A 17234-nucleotide genomic window follows, 5' to 3' on the forward strand; every position below is an offset into this window, starting at 1 on the left:
CAATGGTAAATAGCTGATACTTATTCATCTGGCAGAGGCAAAGTGTCTAATCTTTAAATATGACTGATGGTTTCCATGGATGCACAATTTGAACATGGACTTTGTTGCGAAAGGCAAATGAGAACATTTTTGTCACATGGACCTACATGATACTTCCGGACCCTTGAGCTACCGTTTCTGCCAGCTGGTCTCTACTTCACATGCTACCGAAATCTCAGAATCACATATTTTGGTGCAGAGTGTTGTGGCTGGATAGGTTAGCTACCATGCAGTAACATGCCAGCACGCTTATCCCCTCCAAAATCTGCAGTGCAAATACTTTGACTCAAGTGATAATCCAAGGAATGGAGTTGCGTTCAGAAGCCGGTTAAAGCAGACAGTAGCTTCCCTTTTGTTCCCGATACAGAAAGTGTTTTTCTGTTAGGAGGTCACACAGACCTCTGCCCACAAATATCTGAGATCAGTCTAGTCTCACTACCTAAAGGGGGGAAACTAATCCTATTCAATTCAATTTTATTTTATTTTTATAGTGCCAAATCACAACAGTCACCCCTAGGTGTTGTATATTGCAAAGTAGAGACCCAATAATAAAGGAGAGAAAACCCCAACAATCAAACAACCCCTACGAGTAAGCACTTGGCGACAGTGGCAAGAAAAAACTCCCTTTTAACAGGAAGAAACTTCCAGCAAAACCAGGCTTCCTCTGGTGGAGGGGGAGGGGTTGGAGTGGTATGTAAACACACAGTGAGAAACACTGTGCATCATGGGAAGTCCCCAGCAGCCTAGGCCTAGTCTATCGCCCTAACTGTATACTTTCTCAAAAAGGAAGGTTTTAAGGCCACAGCCATCAGGGAATACCGAACCATGCCTTGGTAGATGGTACGTGTCAAAGTAACATCCACATGGATGCCAGGACCCATGGTAGCATTAACCTTTTCGGCAATTTAAAGTTACAGTAGTTCGTCTGTTGGATCGGACCACGCGGGCCGGCCTTCGCACCCCATGTGCATCAGTGAGCCTGTCGCTGTTTCACTATTGTTCCTTCTTTGGACCACTTTTGATAGATACTGACCACCGTAGACCAGGAGTACTTCATAAGAGCTGAGTTCAGTTTCACTAGTTACACCCAAGCTGATTACTACAGACCTGTTGAATTAAGAAACCATCTGTCTTAAAAAGCAAGTCTTCGTGCCACAATCTTTACAAACTGCTACTACAGCTGCTTATATTTTGATGGCAGCCAAGTTGTTGTGTCCTAAATGTTATGCAGCCATCTGCCACCAGATGGAGCATCGTTGTTGAAAAATACCACAAATAGGTTAATCTATTTTTGTTAACACTATTAATGTTAGTTATTTTAAAGGTGAAAGAACGAGATCGTGGATATAACCAGCTGAGTTAGCTTTCTCCAGGGCTCTCCATCACCACAGGGTAAAGAATTCAGTCATTAGACAGAAGCTCAGAGTAGAGCTGCTGAATAGGTTTTTAATTAGTTAAATACTCATTTAAAAACTACATTTTGGACTTACTTTGACTAATACTAAAATTTCTTTAACATTTTAAGACATTTAAGTATGACAAATATACAAAACACAGAAATCAGGAGGGGGTCAAATACTTTTTTATGTAGCTAGACTAATCAGTCAGCTAAACTGCCAAGTTTGATTTCAACATATGGATGATTTATTCATTAATTCCATCCTACTAACCAGCGGACGCAGTCTGTGTGTTTACGATAGTGCCGCTGTGTGCGGTTGTTGATGTGATAAAGCACAATCACACAGGCAATGAAGTACACGGCCTCGCCTGTCGGAAGGAAATACAGATTAGCTCGCCCGTCCCGTCCACGGTAACCATAGCTAGCAGAACAGCGTTAAGGTAACAACAGGATACAAGAAAGAACCAAATCACACACAAAACTGTGTTACTGAACCTTGCTTTAGTTTGAGCCAGCCAGCTATAACCATGGCACCCACATCTTCACAGCTAAAAATTGCTCATTCTTAGAAATACTAGACCATTATAGACCATAGGAGGCATTAATCCTGGTAAAACCAGCAGTGTCTGAATGTAACAACCCTCACAAACACGTGGCATTATGGAAGGATACACCCAGTCCAGCTCCAGTCTCTCAGAGGGAGGCTCCATCTTCAGCTCGTCATAGTTCTGGATGTTGGACGGGATGTACATGGTAATGGGTCGGCCTCGGATAAACATTTTGATTGACTGTCCTGAAAAACAAACAATGGGTTTGTCTCACAGATTCATCACCAAAGTGTTCTTAATCACAGAAACTCATGTGGGACCCACAGCAGTTCTGCCCTTTCGGGTGCCTACGAGGGTTTTCTGTGGGTGAGATATCTGTGGGTTTCCTCTGTCTATACAGCCCTGCAGAGAAAATTCACCCAAGAGTCGTCAACGGTCTGCTACCTCGAGTGAGCGAAAGTGAGTCAGAGCTCCAAACTTCTTGGGTTACTTTTTTATAATAATTGTTTTTTTAAACATCTTGAGAGCTTCGTGGGTTTTCATGGCTGAGCAAGCTCTAGCTCTCAGTTGCCAACTGGCAGCAGCAGAACAAGAATGGGAGTGAGACACTCCTGGAAAAGCAGACTGTCCACCTTCCCATAAAAGACGGTAAAGACATAACAGCAGGCTTACCTTGGCTGTAGGTTCCTCTTCTGGAGCCAGGGGATCCTGTGTGTAAATGAAAAAAATAAAGGTTAGCCAGACGAACAAATAGATCCCCTGTGCATTAAATCACAACTGACCTGTAGCTTTATAGCCTACTATAACTTTAGACATTTCAGAGGGTTTAATCTTCCATTAACATCAGTTACATCCACAAACTTTATAATCCATGCCGAATCCACTTTTCTTGGCAACTGCTGGTTTCTGTGGGACTCAAAGTAACGTTAAACAGTAAGGATGAGCTGAGCGACATGAATGTTGAGACCGACTAACTTTCTGTCTGACTGACCAGAAAACGCTAGAACAGTTTGGAGAGCTAATCCAGCAGCTATACAACAGCTCCTGTGTAAGTTAATGACGGTGCACCCACAGTTTGTTTGGTAATATCACACTATAGCAAGGTTTTTGGTGAAAATATTTGCAGCTTTCATGTTGAACATGTTGAAGTTTTCCAGAGGCCTGGTAATGAACCAATCATGTGATTCAGGTGTGTAGACCCAGGGTGAGATCTAAAACCCGCAGGACACCGGCCCCTGAGGCCTGGAGTTGGACACCCCTGATCCAAAGTCTCGAATTTATGAAATGCATTCTTGTATTTGACTACATCAAGAACTGTCAGTGTTTTATATTAACAAGTATGTGATGTGGTCCAAGTAAATTACACAGGTTTAAAAGTGGTCCATCCCCTAGCCCCTAGCTATTCACGTAAGAGGCTACAATAGATATAAACTAGTGGCTGAGCCCGATTGGTGAAGGGAATGAAGCCTTAACCACCAGAACCAGACTGAAGGCCAATACTCATAAAAGCTATGCAAACCACAAGCGTGGTTGGTTGGGAAATCCACTCATTTTTACACAAATGACTACATGTGTGAACCAACAGGGTTTGCTGGGTCACAAGTACAGAAGTACAGCACAGCTCAGGCCTGCCAACACTGGAGCCAGGCCATACCATCATGTTGGAAAAATTAAACACAACAACATGTAACGATGATCACAAAAGCCGTTTTTGAATTCAGCAAAGAGCGTTTGAGTGAAACGGTGGTGGACTGATTCCTGATTGAACCCTGGAGCCTTTGTGGACTTTGCCTCAGAGGCCTCTGTTAATAATGCTGCTGTCAATGACCTCACCTGCACTGGCGATAAGCTCTTTAGCTCGGCTGTGGAGAGAAAAATCAAGATATTAGAAGCCATTTGACAGACTGTTGCTTCACAATCACATTATGTGTATTTATGAGGGTTTCACAGGGTGATTCCCACGAGCCACCAGACTTCCAACAAGTGTCACTTTAATGCGAGGCTGCAGCAGCTGTGGGAAAAAGCGAGCGGTGTGGTGTCAACTGTGAGTGACGGCAGGATGGCTCACTTCTCCAGGCTTGGGGAGCGGGTGAGGAGGTTCGCTGAAGATGCTGCCTTCTTGTCTAGACGCTTCCTCTGCCTTTCCGGGTTTCCTAGTTTCTCGCTGTTTCTACGAACCCTAAAGCGTCACAGAAACACAGAGTCAGCTTTAACAGACTCAAGACAGATTACTGCACCTATCCTTCTGCATGCAAAGCAGCCACAAATCCCCAGTGCGCCTACACTTACTTACAGATTGAATTCTCCATCAAAGGATAAATAACTTTTGCCAAGCCCCGCCTACTACACCTGTCACTGTGCCAATTGTGTGAAAGACCTCCTTATAGGGTGTAAAAACAGTGCTACTTAAAATTTATGCTAACTTCAGAGACAAACAGGCACAACATGTTTTTGTCATTGATCTGCAAGTTTTTGAACTCTCTGATTCTGGAAACAATCAGTCACAACTAGTAGAAGCTCTCTGTAGCTTCACAAAAACATGATTTGTGTGTGGATTTTACATTTTTTTAAACCTAAAAGAAACTATTTGTTGCCTAAACAGACACTTTGATAACAAATGAGACCGGGTTTGTGTTTGCTTTGACATCTACAGCACAAATACAAACTGAAACTATCTAGAGTGTTACACATTTAAATAGTTTTGCAAGCACAATGGTAACATTTAATATTTAGATTAAAACACACACACACTGTTAAGGCCATGCAAACAATCTCACAAGAGGAGGAAGCTGACCTGATGAAACAGTTTGGCTAATTTATTAGATTAGATGAAATTTATTTGTAGTAATGCCATCTGAGTTTGAAATCTCAGCAACACACAACATTTCTCAAAATGTAACCAGAAACAAAATCATTAAAAACACCCAATTTGAAAATAGAATGACTCTTTATTCTTTATACTAAAGGTTTAATGCTGTTTGGACAGCTTGCAGGGGATAGCTATGACAAAAATAGCTTCTGAGTTCATATTGAAAGTCTTAATGTGTCTCTAGACAAAAACAAATACTAAAACTTATTTAAATACAAATACTAAAATAAAAGTAATGCTTACTGCTCCTAATGGTTTCTGAGTTACAGGACACTGCTGTCTGACTGATCTAGGAAGCAAACCTGAGCTGAGAGGATCGGAGCAGACTCTATAGTCCAACATCTAATCTATGAAGTCTACCAAAAAAAAAGCTTCTGCATTCATGTTTCCTGACTGAAATAATCACAGAGTAAAGCAGTGAATACTAATTTGTGCTAGTTTGAGCCTGGAGGCCCACATGAGCTTTTGTCAGAGGCGGATGGCAAAAATCAAACTGATGTTCTGGGAAATCCTTTTAAAGGAATAACAAGGCGGTAGGGCAAAACAAAGAGCACATGCACAAGTAAACAAAAGCAGAGCCCCTTCACTGTGGTCCCCACCAACCATTAGTAAGGTAGTCCTTTATAGAAGAAATGCTTTGCTGCAAGAGAATATGTTTTAATGACAAAGATATTAGGAGCGATTACAAGCTTAGAGTAGAATTACAGTGAAAAATCGTTAAAACAGTTTGTGCAAATCTGCAAAACCCAGTTGAAAAACCAGATCCTTACTGGCGCTGTGTCACATTACAGAATCATGACACTGAGTCATTTTGAGGAGTGCTCTGGAGCTGTGCAGCAGGAGTATACACTGGTGCAGCCTTGTGTGCAGCTTGTAGACATGCCTTTTGTTTACTTCTCATTCTTTTTTCCAATGGAGTCAAATCTCTGGGTGCTATGAAGCTTAATATGGACATATGAGTCAAACATCCAGTTAGACTTTAGCTTTTTGTTTCTCCAGCTCAAACACACTGAAAAGAAAGCACATGTGGACTTAAGTGACTAAGACAACAGAACAGGACACCTGGGGAGGTGACATATTCTAAAGCAGCATGACACACCCTCGCAGCCTGAGGATGACTGGTTCATAAAGTGGGTTATAGCACAACTGGGGTTTGCAGAGTCAGAATCTGGAAAATCAGTGTTAGAGTTGATTCGTTCTTAAAAGTCATGCAATCAATCAACGATTAAGGAAAGATGATTAAGGTTGTAAAGAACGCGGCAATGATGCAGGATCACGCACAGAGCCTTCTCTCCTTCTTGGATGGGAGACAGGGGTCCAGAGCGGGAGCTGAGGTTCTGGTCTGAAGATTTGAATGAGGCCGAGGTTGAGCCTGGTTCCTCCGGAGAGCAGCTTCCATCTAGGAGGTCCTCCCTCTGGAGGCCTCTGACGGTGGTGGGCTGAATGGGCTCTTCAACTGATGATGCCCATGATAGTTCCTTTTCCTGCTCCCCTCTTCCTCCTCCTTCATCTTCTTCTGGCTCCTCATCCTCCTCTTCCATACCAGGGACACGGTGGAGTTTGGCCCGGTTTCCCTCAGATACAGAAGGACCTTCCACGAGTGCATCTTCCAATTGCAGGCTCTGGACTCGTCTGTGGAGAGGGACCCTGTCCTGGCCCGAGTCCTGGCCTGACAGGGTCGACTCTGTCTGGGTCGACTTGTCCAGTGTTGCTGGAATGGTTTGGATGTCCGTGGATGCAGAGCTTCCTCTTTGGCTGTTTGCATTGGTCACAGTGGTGTCTGACAGTTGGCTGGAGAGTTCAAAGGTTGAGAACAACACAAAGCAGTCATACAGGCACTTCACACAGACATATGAACACAACGAGAGTTTGAATAGACAAGCGTGTTGTCTAATACAACACAACGGCCCCTTGTCATTCTTCCTGGGCTTTTAAGCCCTTGGCTGGAAGGTGTAGTACCTCGTAGCAGGGTGCCGGATCCCATCGCTGGCTGAGCTGGAGGACAACTTTCTGCTGCTTGTGGAACAATCTGAGCAGCATGCTTGGCTTAGCACCCGTGCAGCACCCGGGTTCACTGAGTAGATCAAAGTGGATTATTAGTTATTTCTGCGTGTGCAGCTGCACTCTGCACATTTTTATATGAACGAAGACAGATGAGCCACACTAGTTTTAGTTTTCAGTTAACATCACCCACCTGCTATGACCTGCTGCTTCAGTAACTGTAGGACCTGATCATGGATGCGGAGCCTGCGCAGGGCATCAGCCAGAGAGGATTTTAGGAGTGTGATCTCGTCCTCCTGTGCCTGCAGACGCACCTCCATCATGGATGCCCGGTCTGGAAATTCAGCACTGCTGTCAGCAGACACATCATCTACAAAGGAAGCAGCAGGATGAGGGTTAGAGAAGAGGGCTTTATTCTGAAAAAAGCTGCACTACCAAATAATCTTAGCCTGTTGCTTGTTCTTTCATGGCTTCAACTTCAGGTAACAATTAGGGCTACAATGTTGTTGTTATTTTCTTTACAGCAAGTTTATGTCATTTCATCAGAGGTGGGGCTTAGCCCAAATCTGGACCCACGTCTGGACCCACGTCTGGATCCAGGAATCTTTGGAAAAATTAGTTGTCGGTGTGAGACAGAGCAAAATGTAACATTTAGTATCATATGTCCCTGAATGTCAAAAGAAATAAAAGCTCTTTGCCTGCAGAGCCTGTTCATGCAATGCTGGGATTAAGCCCGTGTGACACTCAAGTTTAGCATATTCTTCAGAAATGCTTTTCTCAGTTTATGTTCTCAGCCACAGTTTGCCTTTTCTTTTTTTTTAGGTGAGAGACTCAGGAAGCTTTAGCTCACCAAGTCTGGTAACGGGCTTTCTAAATACTTTTTATCCATCATTAACATATATTCACTCTCAGATGAACACAATGGGAGTAATTCAGGGTTCAGGATATTGCTTAAGGATACTCTGGCATACAAACTGGAGCTGCCAGGGATCGAACCACCTACCTTCCTTTTGGCAACTTATCTTTGTGAACATGACAACCATCACTGTGAGGACATTTTTCTGGTACTACTGTCTGAAGGTTGGGTTAGGGTTTAAAGGCCTGTGAATGTTCTTGTATGTATAGAAAGTCAAATGTGCAGAGGCATTCCATCAAGACAAGTAAGGCATGCATAGCTTGTCCAGTGAAATTAAAAAATAGACATCAGTTAAACCTATCATAAAACATCTCTCTCCTCTCATCTCAGAAAGCATCCTGTCATAAAGCTCATTGCCTTTTTGGATCCATCCTTTAAATTACTGCTAGTTGGAAATCCTCTCTGGAAGCAGGATTAACTCTGCTCGACTCTGATGATAAGATGGACTCAATCTGCTCTCAGTCTGATTGAATGGGGTTGCTGTTACATGCAGTCTGTTTCTGATGATGCAGCAATTAACTCTGATAAATCACAAAAAATCTAAAATGTGTTGCTGTCTACACAAACCAAAATTCAAATGTAACTATATTTGTGCTCAGCAACGTTCCTGTTCTATGGGAATAGAGCTAAGCACAACCAGTCGCCAGCAAGTTGAGTGAGTCCCCTCAAGTTGCGCTCATTGACAAAGGTTATTCAGAGTGATGGCAACATGCTGGCGCTCTAAATTTGTAAATTTGATAGAAATTATTTGCAAACCTTAAACAATATCTCTGAAAGTCATTGCATTCAGTCCAAGTCAGAAACGTTGCCTCCCAGCAAGAACCAAAAGTGGCTGAGTGTGTGCAACACCCTCTAACTCTGGGCAATCATCTAATCACCACAAGTTGCAACTGGTCGCAGAAAGGGAAAAGTACTGCTGGCCACTGGTGCTACTGCTCAGCCTCCTATTGCACCTACATACATATATATATATTAGAAAGTCGTAGGTGATTTTCACAAACACTGGGACTGGAACTCTTTTGAGACTTTTAGTAAGTGCACCCATGCAGCCAGGGACACGACCACCAACCTTCAGATTAGTAGATGACCTACTCTGATTCCTAAACCACAGCCACCCCAGCCGCTCTTTCAGTTCTAGCATCACAGTCACTAAACAGCTCAAAGCATAGGTTAAGGAGGATATTTTTCCTGCTACAGCTCTACTCTATTTTTTTCACAGCACAAACATTAATTGGTTAAGAAATTCTAAGAAAAGGATTCACCCACTTGGTAATAAGAGGTACTCAAGCAAACTCTCTCCGGACAATTTTGTATTGTGATGCAATTTTAGCAGAGGTAAACAGTCGAGCTCTAAATCATGAACGAAGCCTTCGTACCTTGGCTACGAAGAATATAAGAGTTACAGTTGACATAGAAAAATGTTCTGTGATACATCACAGAGCTCGCTCTCATTAGGCTGTACTAAACTGAGGCTTTTTCTGTATTTACTCATCTCTTTTTACTTTATGAGAAAGCCAAGATGTAAAAATATAGCCTGAATGCTCCAGAGGTTTCAGTAAGTAAGTAACTAAGTAAAGTTTATTAATATAGCGCTTTTCACAGACATATGTCACAAAGTGCTTCACAAGAAAGATAACAAAACACAATACATACAGTCATAAATAAATCATAAAACCCTGGTCTAATTACAAGCTTTTTGAAATAAAAATGTCTTTAGCTGCTTTTTGAAGGTCTCCACCGAGTCTAGACACCGTAGAAATAGAGGAAGTGCATTATACAGTCTGGGTGCAACAGCTTGGAAAGATCGGTGCCCTCGAGTTCTGAAATGAGTGTGGGGGACCACTAATAGGTTTTGATTCGATGACGTCAGGTTACGAGAAGAGGTATGTATATGAATCAGATCAGCAATATGGGGAGGGGCCTGTCCCTGTAGTGGTCTAAAGGTTAAAACTAGAATTTTAAACTGGAACCTAAATCTGATTGGTAGCCAGTGTAGCGACTTTAAAACAGGGGTCATATGAGCTCCCTTTTTTGAGCGGGTCAGTAGCCTCGCTGCAGAGTTTTGAACAACCTGTAGACGAGCTAGCCCTTTCTTGTTTAGACAAGTAAACAGACTGTTACAGTAGTTGAGTCTTGTAGAGACAAAAGCATGGATTATCATCTCGAGTTCACTTGTTGACACCATAGATCTAAGTTTCGAAATGTTCCTCAAGTGAAAAAGCTTCATCAAAAATAACAGCTAGATTTCTAAGGTTATGCTTCTGCGAGGAAACTAAGTCACCCAGTTGGTGTTTAATATCAGACATTGCACTGTCCGCTGCAATAATCAAAGTTTCAGTTTTGTGTAAGCAATTGTTGTTCAACCATTTTTTAATGTTTGTTAAACAGTCAGAGTGGAAACCATATAAACTTCAGAAGGCTTAAATGAGCAGTACAGATGAATATCGTCAGCAAAAAGATGATAAGATACATCAGGAAACTCTGGCCTAAAGGAAAAATGTATATTAAAAACAGAATAGGTCCCAGCACGGAGCCCTGAGGAACTCCACACAGCAGCTCTGTAGATTCAGACATGATCTGGTTTGCAGAGACACTAAAACTCCTTTCAGATATGTAGGATAAAAACCAGTCTAGAACAGAGCCAGACATCCCAACCAGGTCTCTCGGTCTGTTTATCAGGATGATATGATTAACTGTTGTGTTTCACAACAAGATGTTCTTGAAAGGGAGATCGACGAGTGATGTGAGTGATGACAGTCAATCAATAAGCCAGATGGGTTCTTTCTGTGTGGACTGTCTATGTTCCCTCTCTGGCTTGCTCCCACAGTCCAAAGACCCCCCCTCCCCCCGACGAGTCCAAATCTTACTTTTTAACAGTAAACTTAAAGCTATTGCAAATGAGACACTAGTATTGCCTGCTATAATGCTATATGTGTACATGCTATCTAGGGGGAAATTGCTAGTTGGATTTCTGGTGAGACCATGACTTGCAGTTTGGTGGTGCCACACCCAGTGTGGCTTCTTCACAGGATCTGTTTTTGGCAGTGGGATCCTGTACTCAGTAGGCTGGTTTTATAGATCCATGGGGTGTTTTATTGTCTGGTTTTACTGGTTTACTGGTTGTAGAAGTAAAGTGTGGAGGCTGAAATGAATTTCTGAAAAGCTAACACTAAAATGCCAAAAACATTCTAAACTCTTTAAACTCTGTGCTATTTCTGTAAATGTGCATGTTTGGACGGCCACAGAGAGTGAGAGGCATTTAATATACAGTCTATATATATATGACTCACCATCCTTCCACAGTTGTTTGACTGTCTGCCATTTTTTTTTTTGCTATAAATGTAAGAAATTCTTAGTTAGCCACATTTTTGATGTCATTACTACAGATTTAAATGATTAGGGAGAGCACATGAGACCACACGTCCTTGTGAGAGGCATTTTAATTTGGAGGCAAAACATCAGCACTGCTTTACTCAAAGCAAAGCCACCCAAAACAAAACACGGCATTTGAAGGGATAGACATGATCTGAACCAGTCAGTAAGCTGGACCAAGAGGCAATAAAACAGAATAACCACTGTTCCTATTGGTCATCACAGAAAATCTCACACAATGTACAATTCCATCAGAAAACAGATACAATCTTTGCTATTGTAAAGGTCTAACCACAACATAAGCACACATCTGCATAAATGATCTTACTCCACTTCCAGTCTGGTTTTCTTCTTTTCATTTTTCACATGGAAGCCAAGACTGGATGACTCAGAGCTGTTTGGCAACAGCTCAGGGGAAGCTGGAATTTGATCCACATTAAATTCAGTGTAGCTATACTGGAATTCTGGTTACTATTCACAGTTCGTCTGTCGTAACATGGAAGTGCAAAAGCAGGTTATGTCACCAATTTTGGAATGTCTTATCTCTGCGTGGACTTGCTTCTCAGTTTCTGAGTTATGGCTAGGGATGTCATAATTGAGTAATCTGAATATGCATTATGTGAACAAACACACTAACAGTACTTTTTTCACATTCCACAAATTTCAGATCTGAATATCGTTATTATATCAAGGTGAGGATATTTGCTGACATCTCATTCCTGCTCAACATATGCCAGCAGACACAGAATGACTGACAGGAAATGACACAGGAATGTTAGACAAAAGACTCTTCATACACGTCACAGGGTTTTCTCAACAAGGGAAAGTTTAGGAACAGAGCTCAAGTGTTTGTGGTGCACTTGAAGCCCAGTGACACAGTAGTTACTGGACGTGACAGCAGTTCTAGTCCAGCAGCAGCGTTCAGTAGGAGAAAAAAAGGAGTGTTTCTGAACATTACAGGATGTAAACCCCGCTTGGCAGGTTATACTAAACCTATGATTCAGGTTTTGAGAGAAAACGAAGCGGATCAATTTAAGAAAAGAAAAATTAGTCTGTGAAACACAGCACAAGCCTCATGCGTTGTTGGCATTCTGCCGTATCCACAGATTGTTAAAAAAGAGAGAATTTGCTCCCAAAGCTAAGAATAATCCACTGATGATCTCTTTGGTAAAAGGCTCAGGGTCATTTAAGGACCCAGCCACTATAATCAGCCACTAAAGTTCCTGTTTTACTTTTATCTACATTAAACATGTTACTACAAATCTAGATTACTGCTCTTCTCCAAATGTTGCTTTAGTTTTTAATAAGCCCTGCTTAGCTGCTTATCTGCATGCAGTGTGCTTAAATACAAGTTAAAAAGAGTATTTGTGTCCTGCATCCGTTTGACTAACACACGTATTGTCACAGCGTCCGCCCACTCTTTCTACCTGTCACCCAAGGATGCTGCATCATGACCTCAGCCACCTACAGACACACAGCGCTCAGTCTGTAATTCTCTACTTTGATTTAGATGTTTGCCGCTGCTCAACATCCTGTACGCCCCTGCACAAGTGCCGAGGTCCCATCTGAGAAGTGAAACAGAGAGCTGCACCATCTGTGAGAAATACTCCCCCCACCCCACCACCATGCCGCTGCACACATGTGACTGACTGCACAGCTTGTATGGCTGCAAACGGCTCCTAATTCACCAGGACTGTACATTAGACGAGCTGACCTCCTTTACAGTCCCTCACTTCAACTCTCATTCCTGTGTTTATCTTCAGGGAGGATCACAAAAACACACCCGATGACAACGTGATGCAGTGGTTAGCGCTGTCACCTCACAGAAACATATTGTGGGTTTGATTCTGTAGGCCGGGTGGTGCCTTTGTGTGGCATTTGCATGTTCTCCCTGCACCTGAATGTGTTCCCTCTGAGTACTCTCTACTCTGCTGCGGTTGTAGTAAGAGAATTTATGAAAGGACTATAATTAAAACTAACCGATTGTAGTCTGCACACAAAACTGTGCCTTGTGCACACAATGCACCCAAACGACAGGCACTTCTACACTGCAGCTGGAAGCCAACAAGCTGGTGAAAAAAAGACGGCATACAAATGGAAAGTTGATGCTGCAGGCAGATACGTTCACAGGTGGGAGGGTGAGAACACGTTTTCAAGGAACAGTTTCCAACACTGAATGCACAGAAGACATATGAGGGCAAAAATATTTATATCTTAACTAAATATTTCTCCGAGCCACCCGTCACTGAGACGGTGACACTCGGTTTGGGTCAGGGACATGAAACAAGTGGTTACGACGACATTTAGATGATCCTAGAGCATGTCGGCGGGACTGACGTGTGACGAGTCTCATTTCCCCATGTGGTCCTTAGTGAAACTGAGTCTGACACCCCCGTTTCATTTCATTTTTACTTTTTATTTGTCACGAACCACAAACAAGAACGCGGATCTCAGCAGATACGAGACACCTCGTACCAAATTTAGCTCCTAGCCAGTCTCTGGGCAGGTGAACCCAACGTTAAATAAACTAATATAAACAATATCGAAGTTAAAAGTACAAAGTTCATATAAAATTGGAAAAGTCACCCAGCCCCACCCCACTAACAACACACACACATTATACAATCTTTATGCACGCATGCACATCCACTTCAGTAACACTATGCCACCATTATACGGGATAAGCACAGCATAAAAATCCAAAGGACAATGATTTAACAAAAGACAAATAATGCTGGGTTTGATTACTGTTGCATGAGTGGATTTATTGGTTTACACTGTTCTCGCAAACTGCAGCAGGGGCCCCAAAACCAGTTAAGCCAGCCTTGCTATCTTAAAGGATAAAACCATGGATAAAGTAACTGTCAAAAAACCAGAGGAGATGGTGCAGCTTACAACACGCTGTCACAATTTTAACCGTCAGGCCTCAATGAGGCAGACAAACACAATGCAAGTCCATGCTTGCTCTACATACAGTTAACAAAACTGTAAGCCACTGAAGGCCCATGGAACATAAATCTCTGCCACATCATGATCTCACTGAGTGAGACTGATTTATTATCAGAACTGCTTTAACTGCACAGACTGATGTTTAAGCTGCTGTGGTTTCGTTCATTCCTTGTCATTTACAGGTGTACTGGCAGTTGAGAAACTGAGGAGATCAAAACAAGGCACCACTGAAACTACTCTGATTTACCAGACTTCAATCTTTAAACTGACCAGACAGTAGTCAGCATTCATTCAATGCTACAGAGACGTTTCAGTGTCTATTAGAAAGTAGTGAGCTTTAACTTGCAGCCCTGAGACAGAAAGAAAGAGTGTTTACCTCCAGGCTCCAGCAAAAGAGCATGTGTGTTCTTCTGAAAAGAAGCACTATTACAACATTCTGGGAAAAACACTGAAATAGCTGCTATTTGCTGATGCAACTTCCTGCTGATCTCTGCACAACTGCAACGCGTCCCAAATCCTCACAGTACTCCTTCTAGACAGCAGTTCGAGCCAAAACCACAACACGCTGAAATGATAAATCCACTTTGGTTCCACTAATTTAATCCTTACCGTATATACACCAAGTATAACTCCTGTTCTCAGTGTGGTGTTTACAGCAGCAAACTGACAAAGATAATGAGCTCCACTGACTAAGTGCTGTATGAATAGACTCGATTCTGCTGCGCTAATTCTAAACCTCTCTATTAGAGCACGTGTCTAAGTGCTACAGTATAAACAGTATTTGGGTTTAACAGTAACAGTAACTGGCGTTAGTCCTCTGATGGCTTTTATAATGCTTGTTTGAGTGTAAAGGTGTGTATTTCTTGTCCTGTCTTATGTACTACAGCAATGTGACCACGTTCACATCTTCCAGCTGTGTAAGTGGGGTATGCACACATTTTTACAGTAATCCGTAAGCAGACTGTAATTAAATTTTTCTTCTCTTTTCAAGTTATACAAATCAAACTCATGACAGAAGAAGGGATGCCTCTTCAGATGCTTGAAACAGGGAGTAAGTGATGTCACTTCCTGTAAGAAAAGTTGCTATTCCAGCATTAGCAACAGCTGCCTATACACCAAAGCAAACCATGACAAAGAAAAATAGCTCATCAAAGATGGAGTCTATAAAAGAGAGGCTGACAATTACCACAACAAAGCACATGTCGGTGTCAGCAAAGCGTTTCACTGATTCTATTTTCCCTCCACTGTTCTCATTTATAGTAAAGAGCTTGGTACTTATATTATGCTTATGCACTTGAGCTCCTTTAAGTGTGCGACTGTACATGATCTGTGTGGGTCAGAAAGAAGTGTTAGTCAGTCAGGGTTAATGGTACGATCCCCCACCTTTACTAGGATTCCTGCCAATGTAAGCAAGGTAACGCTGAGTTACGTCCAAACATAAATCCCACATTCACTGGAATTTCTATACAGTTCTTCTAATCTGGTCTATTTGACCCTATTAGCATAAGCTGTGACCTTTTATGGAAGATCAGAGTATGAAAAAACTATCTTCCCAACTAGTAAACAAACACTTTACCTCCTGAGCCATAAACTACAGACTTCAGCACATCTGTCATTTGAAACAAAGGTCTTCCATTCCTTACTCTGTGCCGGGGAGTTTCTTGTAACGTCTAAAGTTATGCAGTTACTTAAGAGGGTGTGATACTTCATTGGGTTGTATGGTGTTCACACACACACAGACACACACAAAGCATGCATGTGTCCATGTTCATCTGCTAGGAGTGACTCAGTAAATGCATTTTGAAAATCTGAGGAGTTTTTCATGCTTTTCCAAATTTCTGCCCAGACTGAACTTGTACAGTTATCATTACTGATAAAAGTCATGGACACAACAATTACAGAACACAGGACTCATGTTATGAAACAACAGAAATGCAGTAAGATAACAGGCTTATTTTGTATTTCCAATATGGATATATTATCTTACTTTATTTTTAACATCTAAAAAATGATATCAGTATTAAAACTGAAGGCAGTATCTTTAAAATGTCTTGTTTTGTTAAGTCTCAAATACCCATTAACAGAAGTAAACTGTTGGAAAAGCAGTAAAGTTTCTTTTGTGTGGCACTGGAATCTGCATACACTGCACATTTGTCCCCTCTTCCCTAAAAAATTACTATGATTAGTTTGCAAAGATAGTTTTTCTGTCTATCAGCCAGTCATTTAATCTAATGTCAGATTTACTTCACCTTTTATGCTGGCATTTGATTCCTGCAAATCTGTCCACCATACTGGGCTGTATTCAGTGGAGGAAATATTGCGTATCAGTATCTGCATGTTACTGCTGAACACAGCAGTGATTTGATCCCTACAAACTCATATTACATAAGCCAGCCAGCTGACACTGAGGTACAAGCAAATCTCCAAAGTTCCAGCACACCTCATACAGCTTTCCAAGGCAGGTAATGTATCACAACCTTCATTTATTAAACATAATCACCATCGTAACACAGGTCTTCACTAAGAGAAATGGCTGTGTCTTAAAGGTTCCTCCAGCACTGAGTCACAGCTGCCTTCCTCAAGCTTCCCCATGTGATATTAATATATTCGCTGTTCCCCAGTACTTTGGCTGCCCACCAGCTTTCAAGAAACCACGTTATGAGTATGTAAGATAGGCTTGGGGTGTGGATGTTTGTATACAGATGGGAATCAAAAGCAGCACTGGGCAGCTATCAAACTTCCAGTTCCTGCATAATAATAAGTATTGTGGGGGCAGACAGGGTGGAGCTTTTTCACCCAACCCACAGTGACTTGGAGAGAAGGATGTTCAGCTGGTACTTCGTCTAATATATTGATGAACTGTTTGTGCATGGACACAGGCTGCTGCGATCTTCCGTGCATTTTATTCCATTATTTCAGGCTCCTGAACGCTCTGCCGGTGGTCTCAATGTTGATGCTCAAACTACCCACGCGTGACAAAATGGAATCTATCAGCAGCACACAACTCAGTTTGCAACACAAAGTGAGGGCGTTGCAGGCACGCCTCCAGGGTGTCCTGATCACTCGGGCCAGACTTAAGACAACTATTTGAATGCCACAGAAATAATGTAAACGATGTGCAGCCCGTTCCCACACATCTAC

The 17234-nt window shown here is 42.2% G+C and overlaps 1 protein-coding gene across 2 annotated transcripts in view; it reads right to left on the minus strand.

Annotated features, from left to right (window-relative positions):
• eml3 (EMAP like 3) overlaps nucleotides 1-17234 on the minus strand; it is a 34642-nt gene that overhangs the window by 16489 nt on the left and 919 nt on the right. The window contains exons 2-9 of one of the 2 annotated variants that reach the window (XM_005463398.4): nucleotides 7050-7226; nucleotides 6815-6929; nucleotides 6137-6646; nucleotides 4055-4165; nucleotides 3820-3848; nucleotides 2659-2694; nucleotides 2111-2231; nucleotides 1710-1859 (exon numbers count right to left, since the gene is read on the minus strand). In XM_005463398.4, coding sequence (XP_005463455.1) covers nucleotides 1710-1859; nucleotides 2111-2231; nucleotides 2659-2694; nucleotides 3820-3848; nucleotides 4055-4165; nucleotides 6137-6646; nucleotides 6815-6929; nucleotides 7050-7226 — 1249 coding nt within the window. The remainder of the gene's footprint in view (nucleotides 1-1709; nucleotides 1860-2110; nucleotides 2232-2658; nucleotides 2695-3819; nucleotides 3849-4054; nucleotides 4166-6136; nucleotides 6647-6814; nucleotides 6930-7049; nucleotides 7227-17234) is intronic. The other variant, XM_019349016.2, reaches the window with a different exon arrangement.

The sequence above is a fragment of the Oreochromis niloticus genome, linkage group LG3 (assembly GCF_001858045.2).
Source record: "Oreochromis niloticus isolate F11D_XX linkage group LG3, O_niloticus_UMD_NMBU, whole genome shotgun sequence".
Classification (NCBI taxonomy): domain Eukaryota; kingdom Metazoa; phylum Chordata; class Actinopteri; order Cichliformes; family Cichlidae; genus Oreochromis; species Oreochromis niloticus.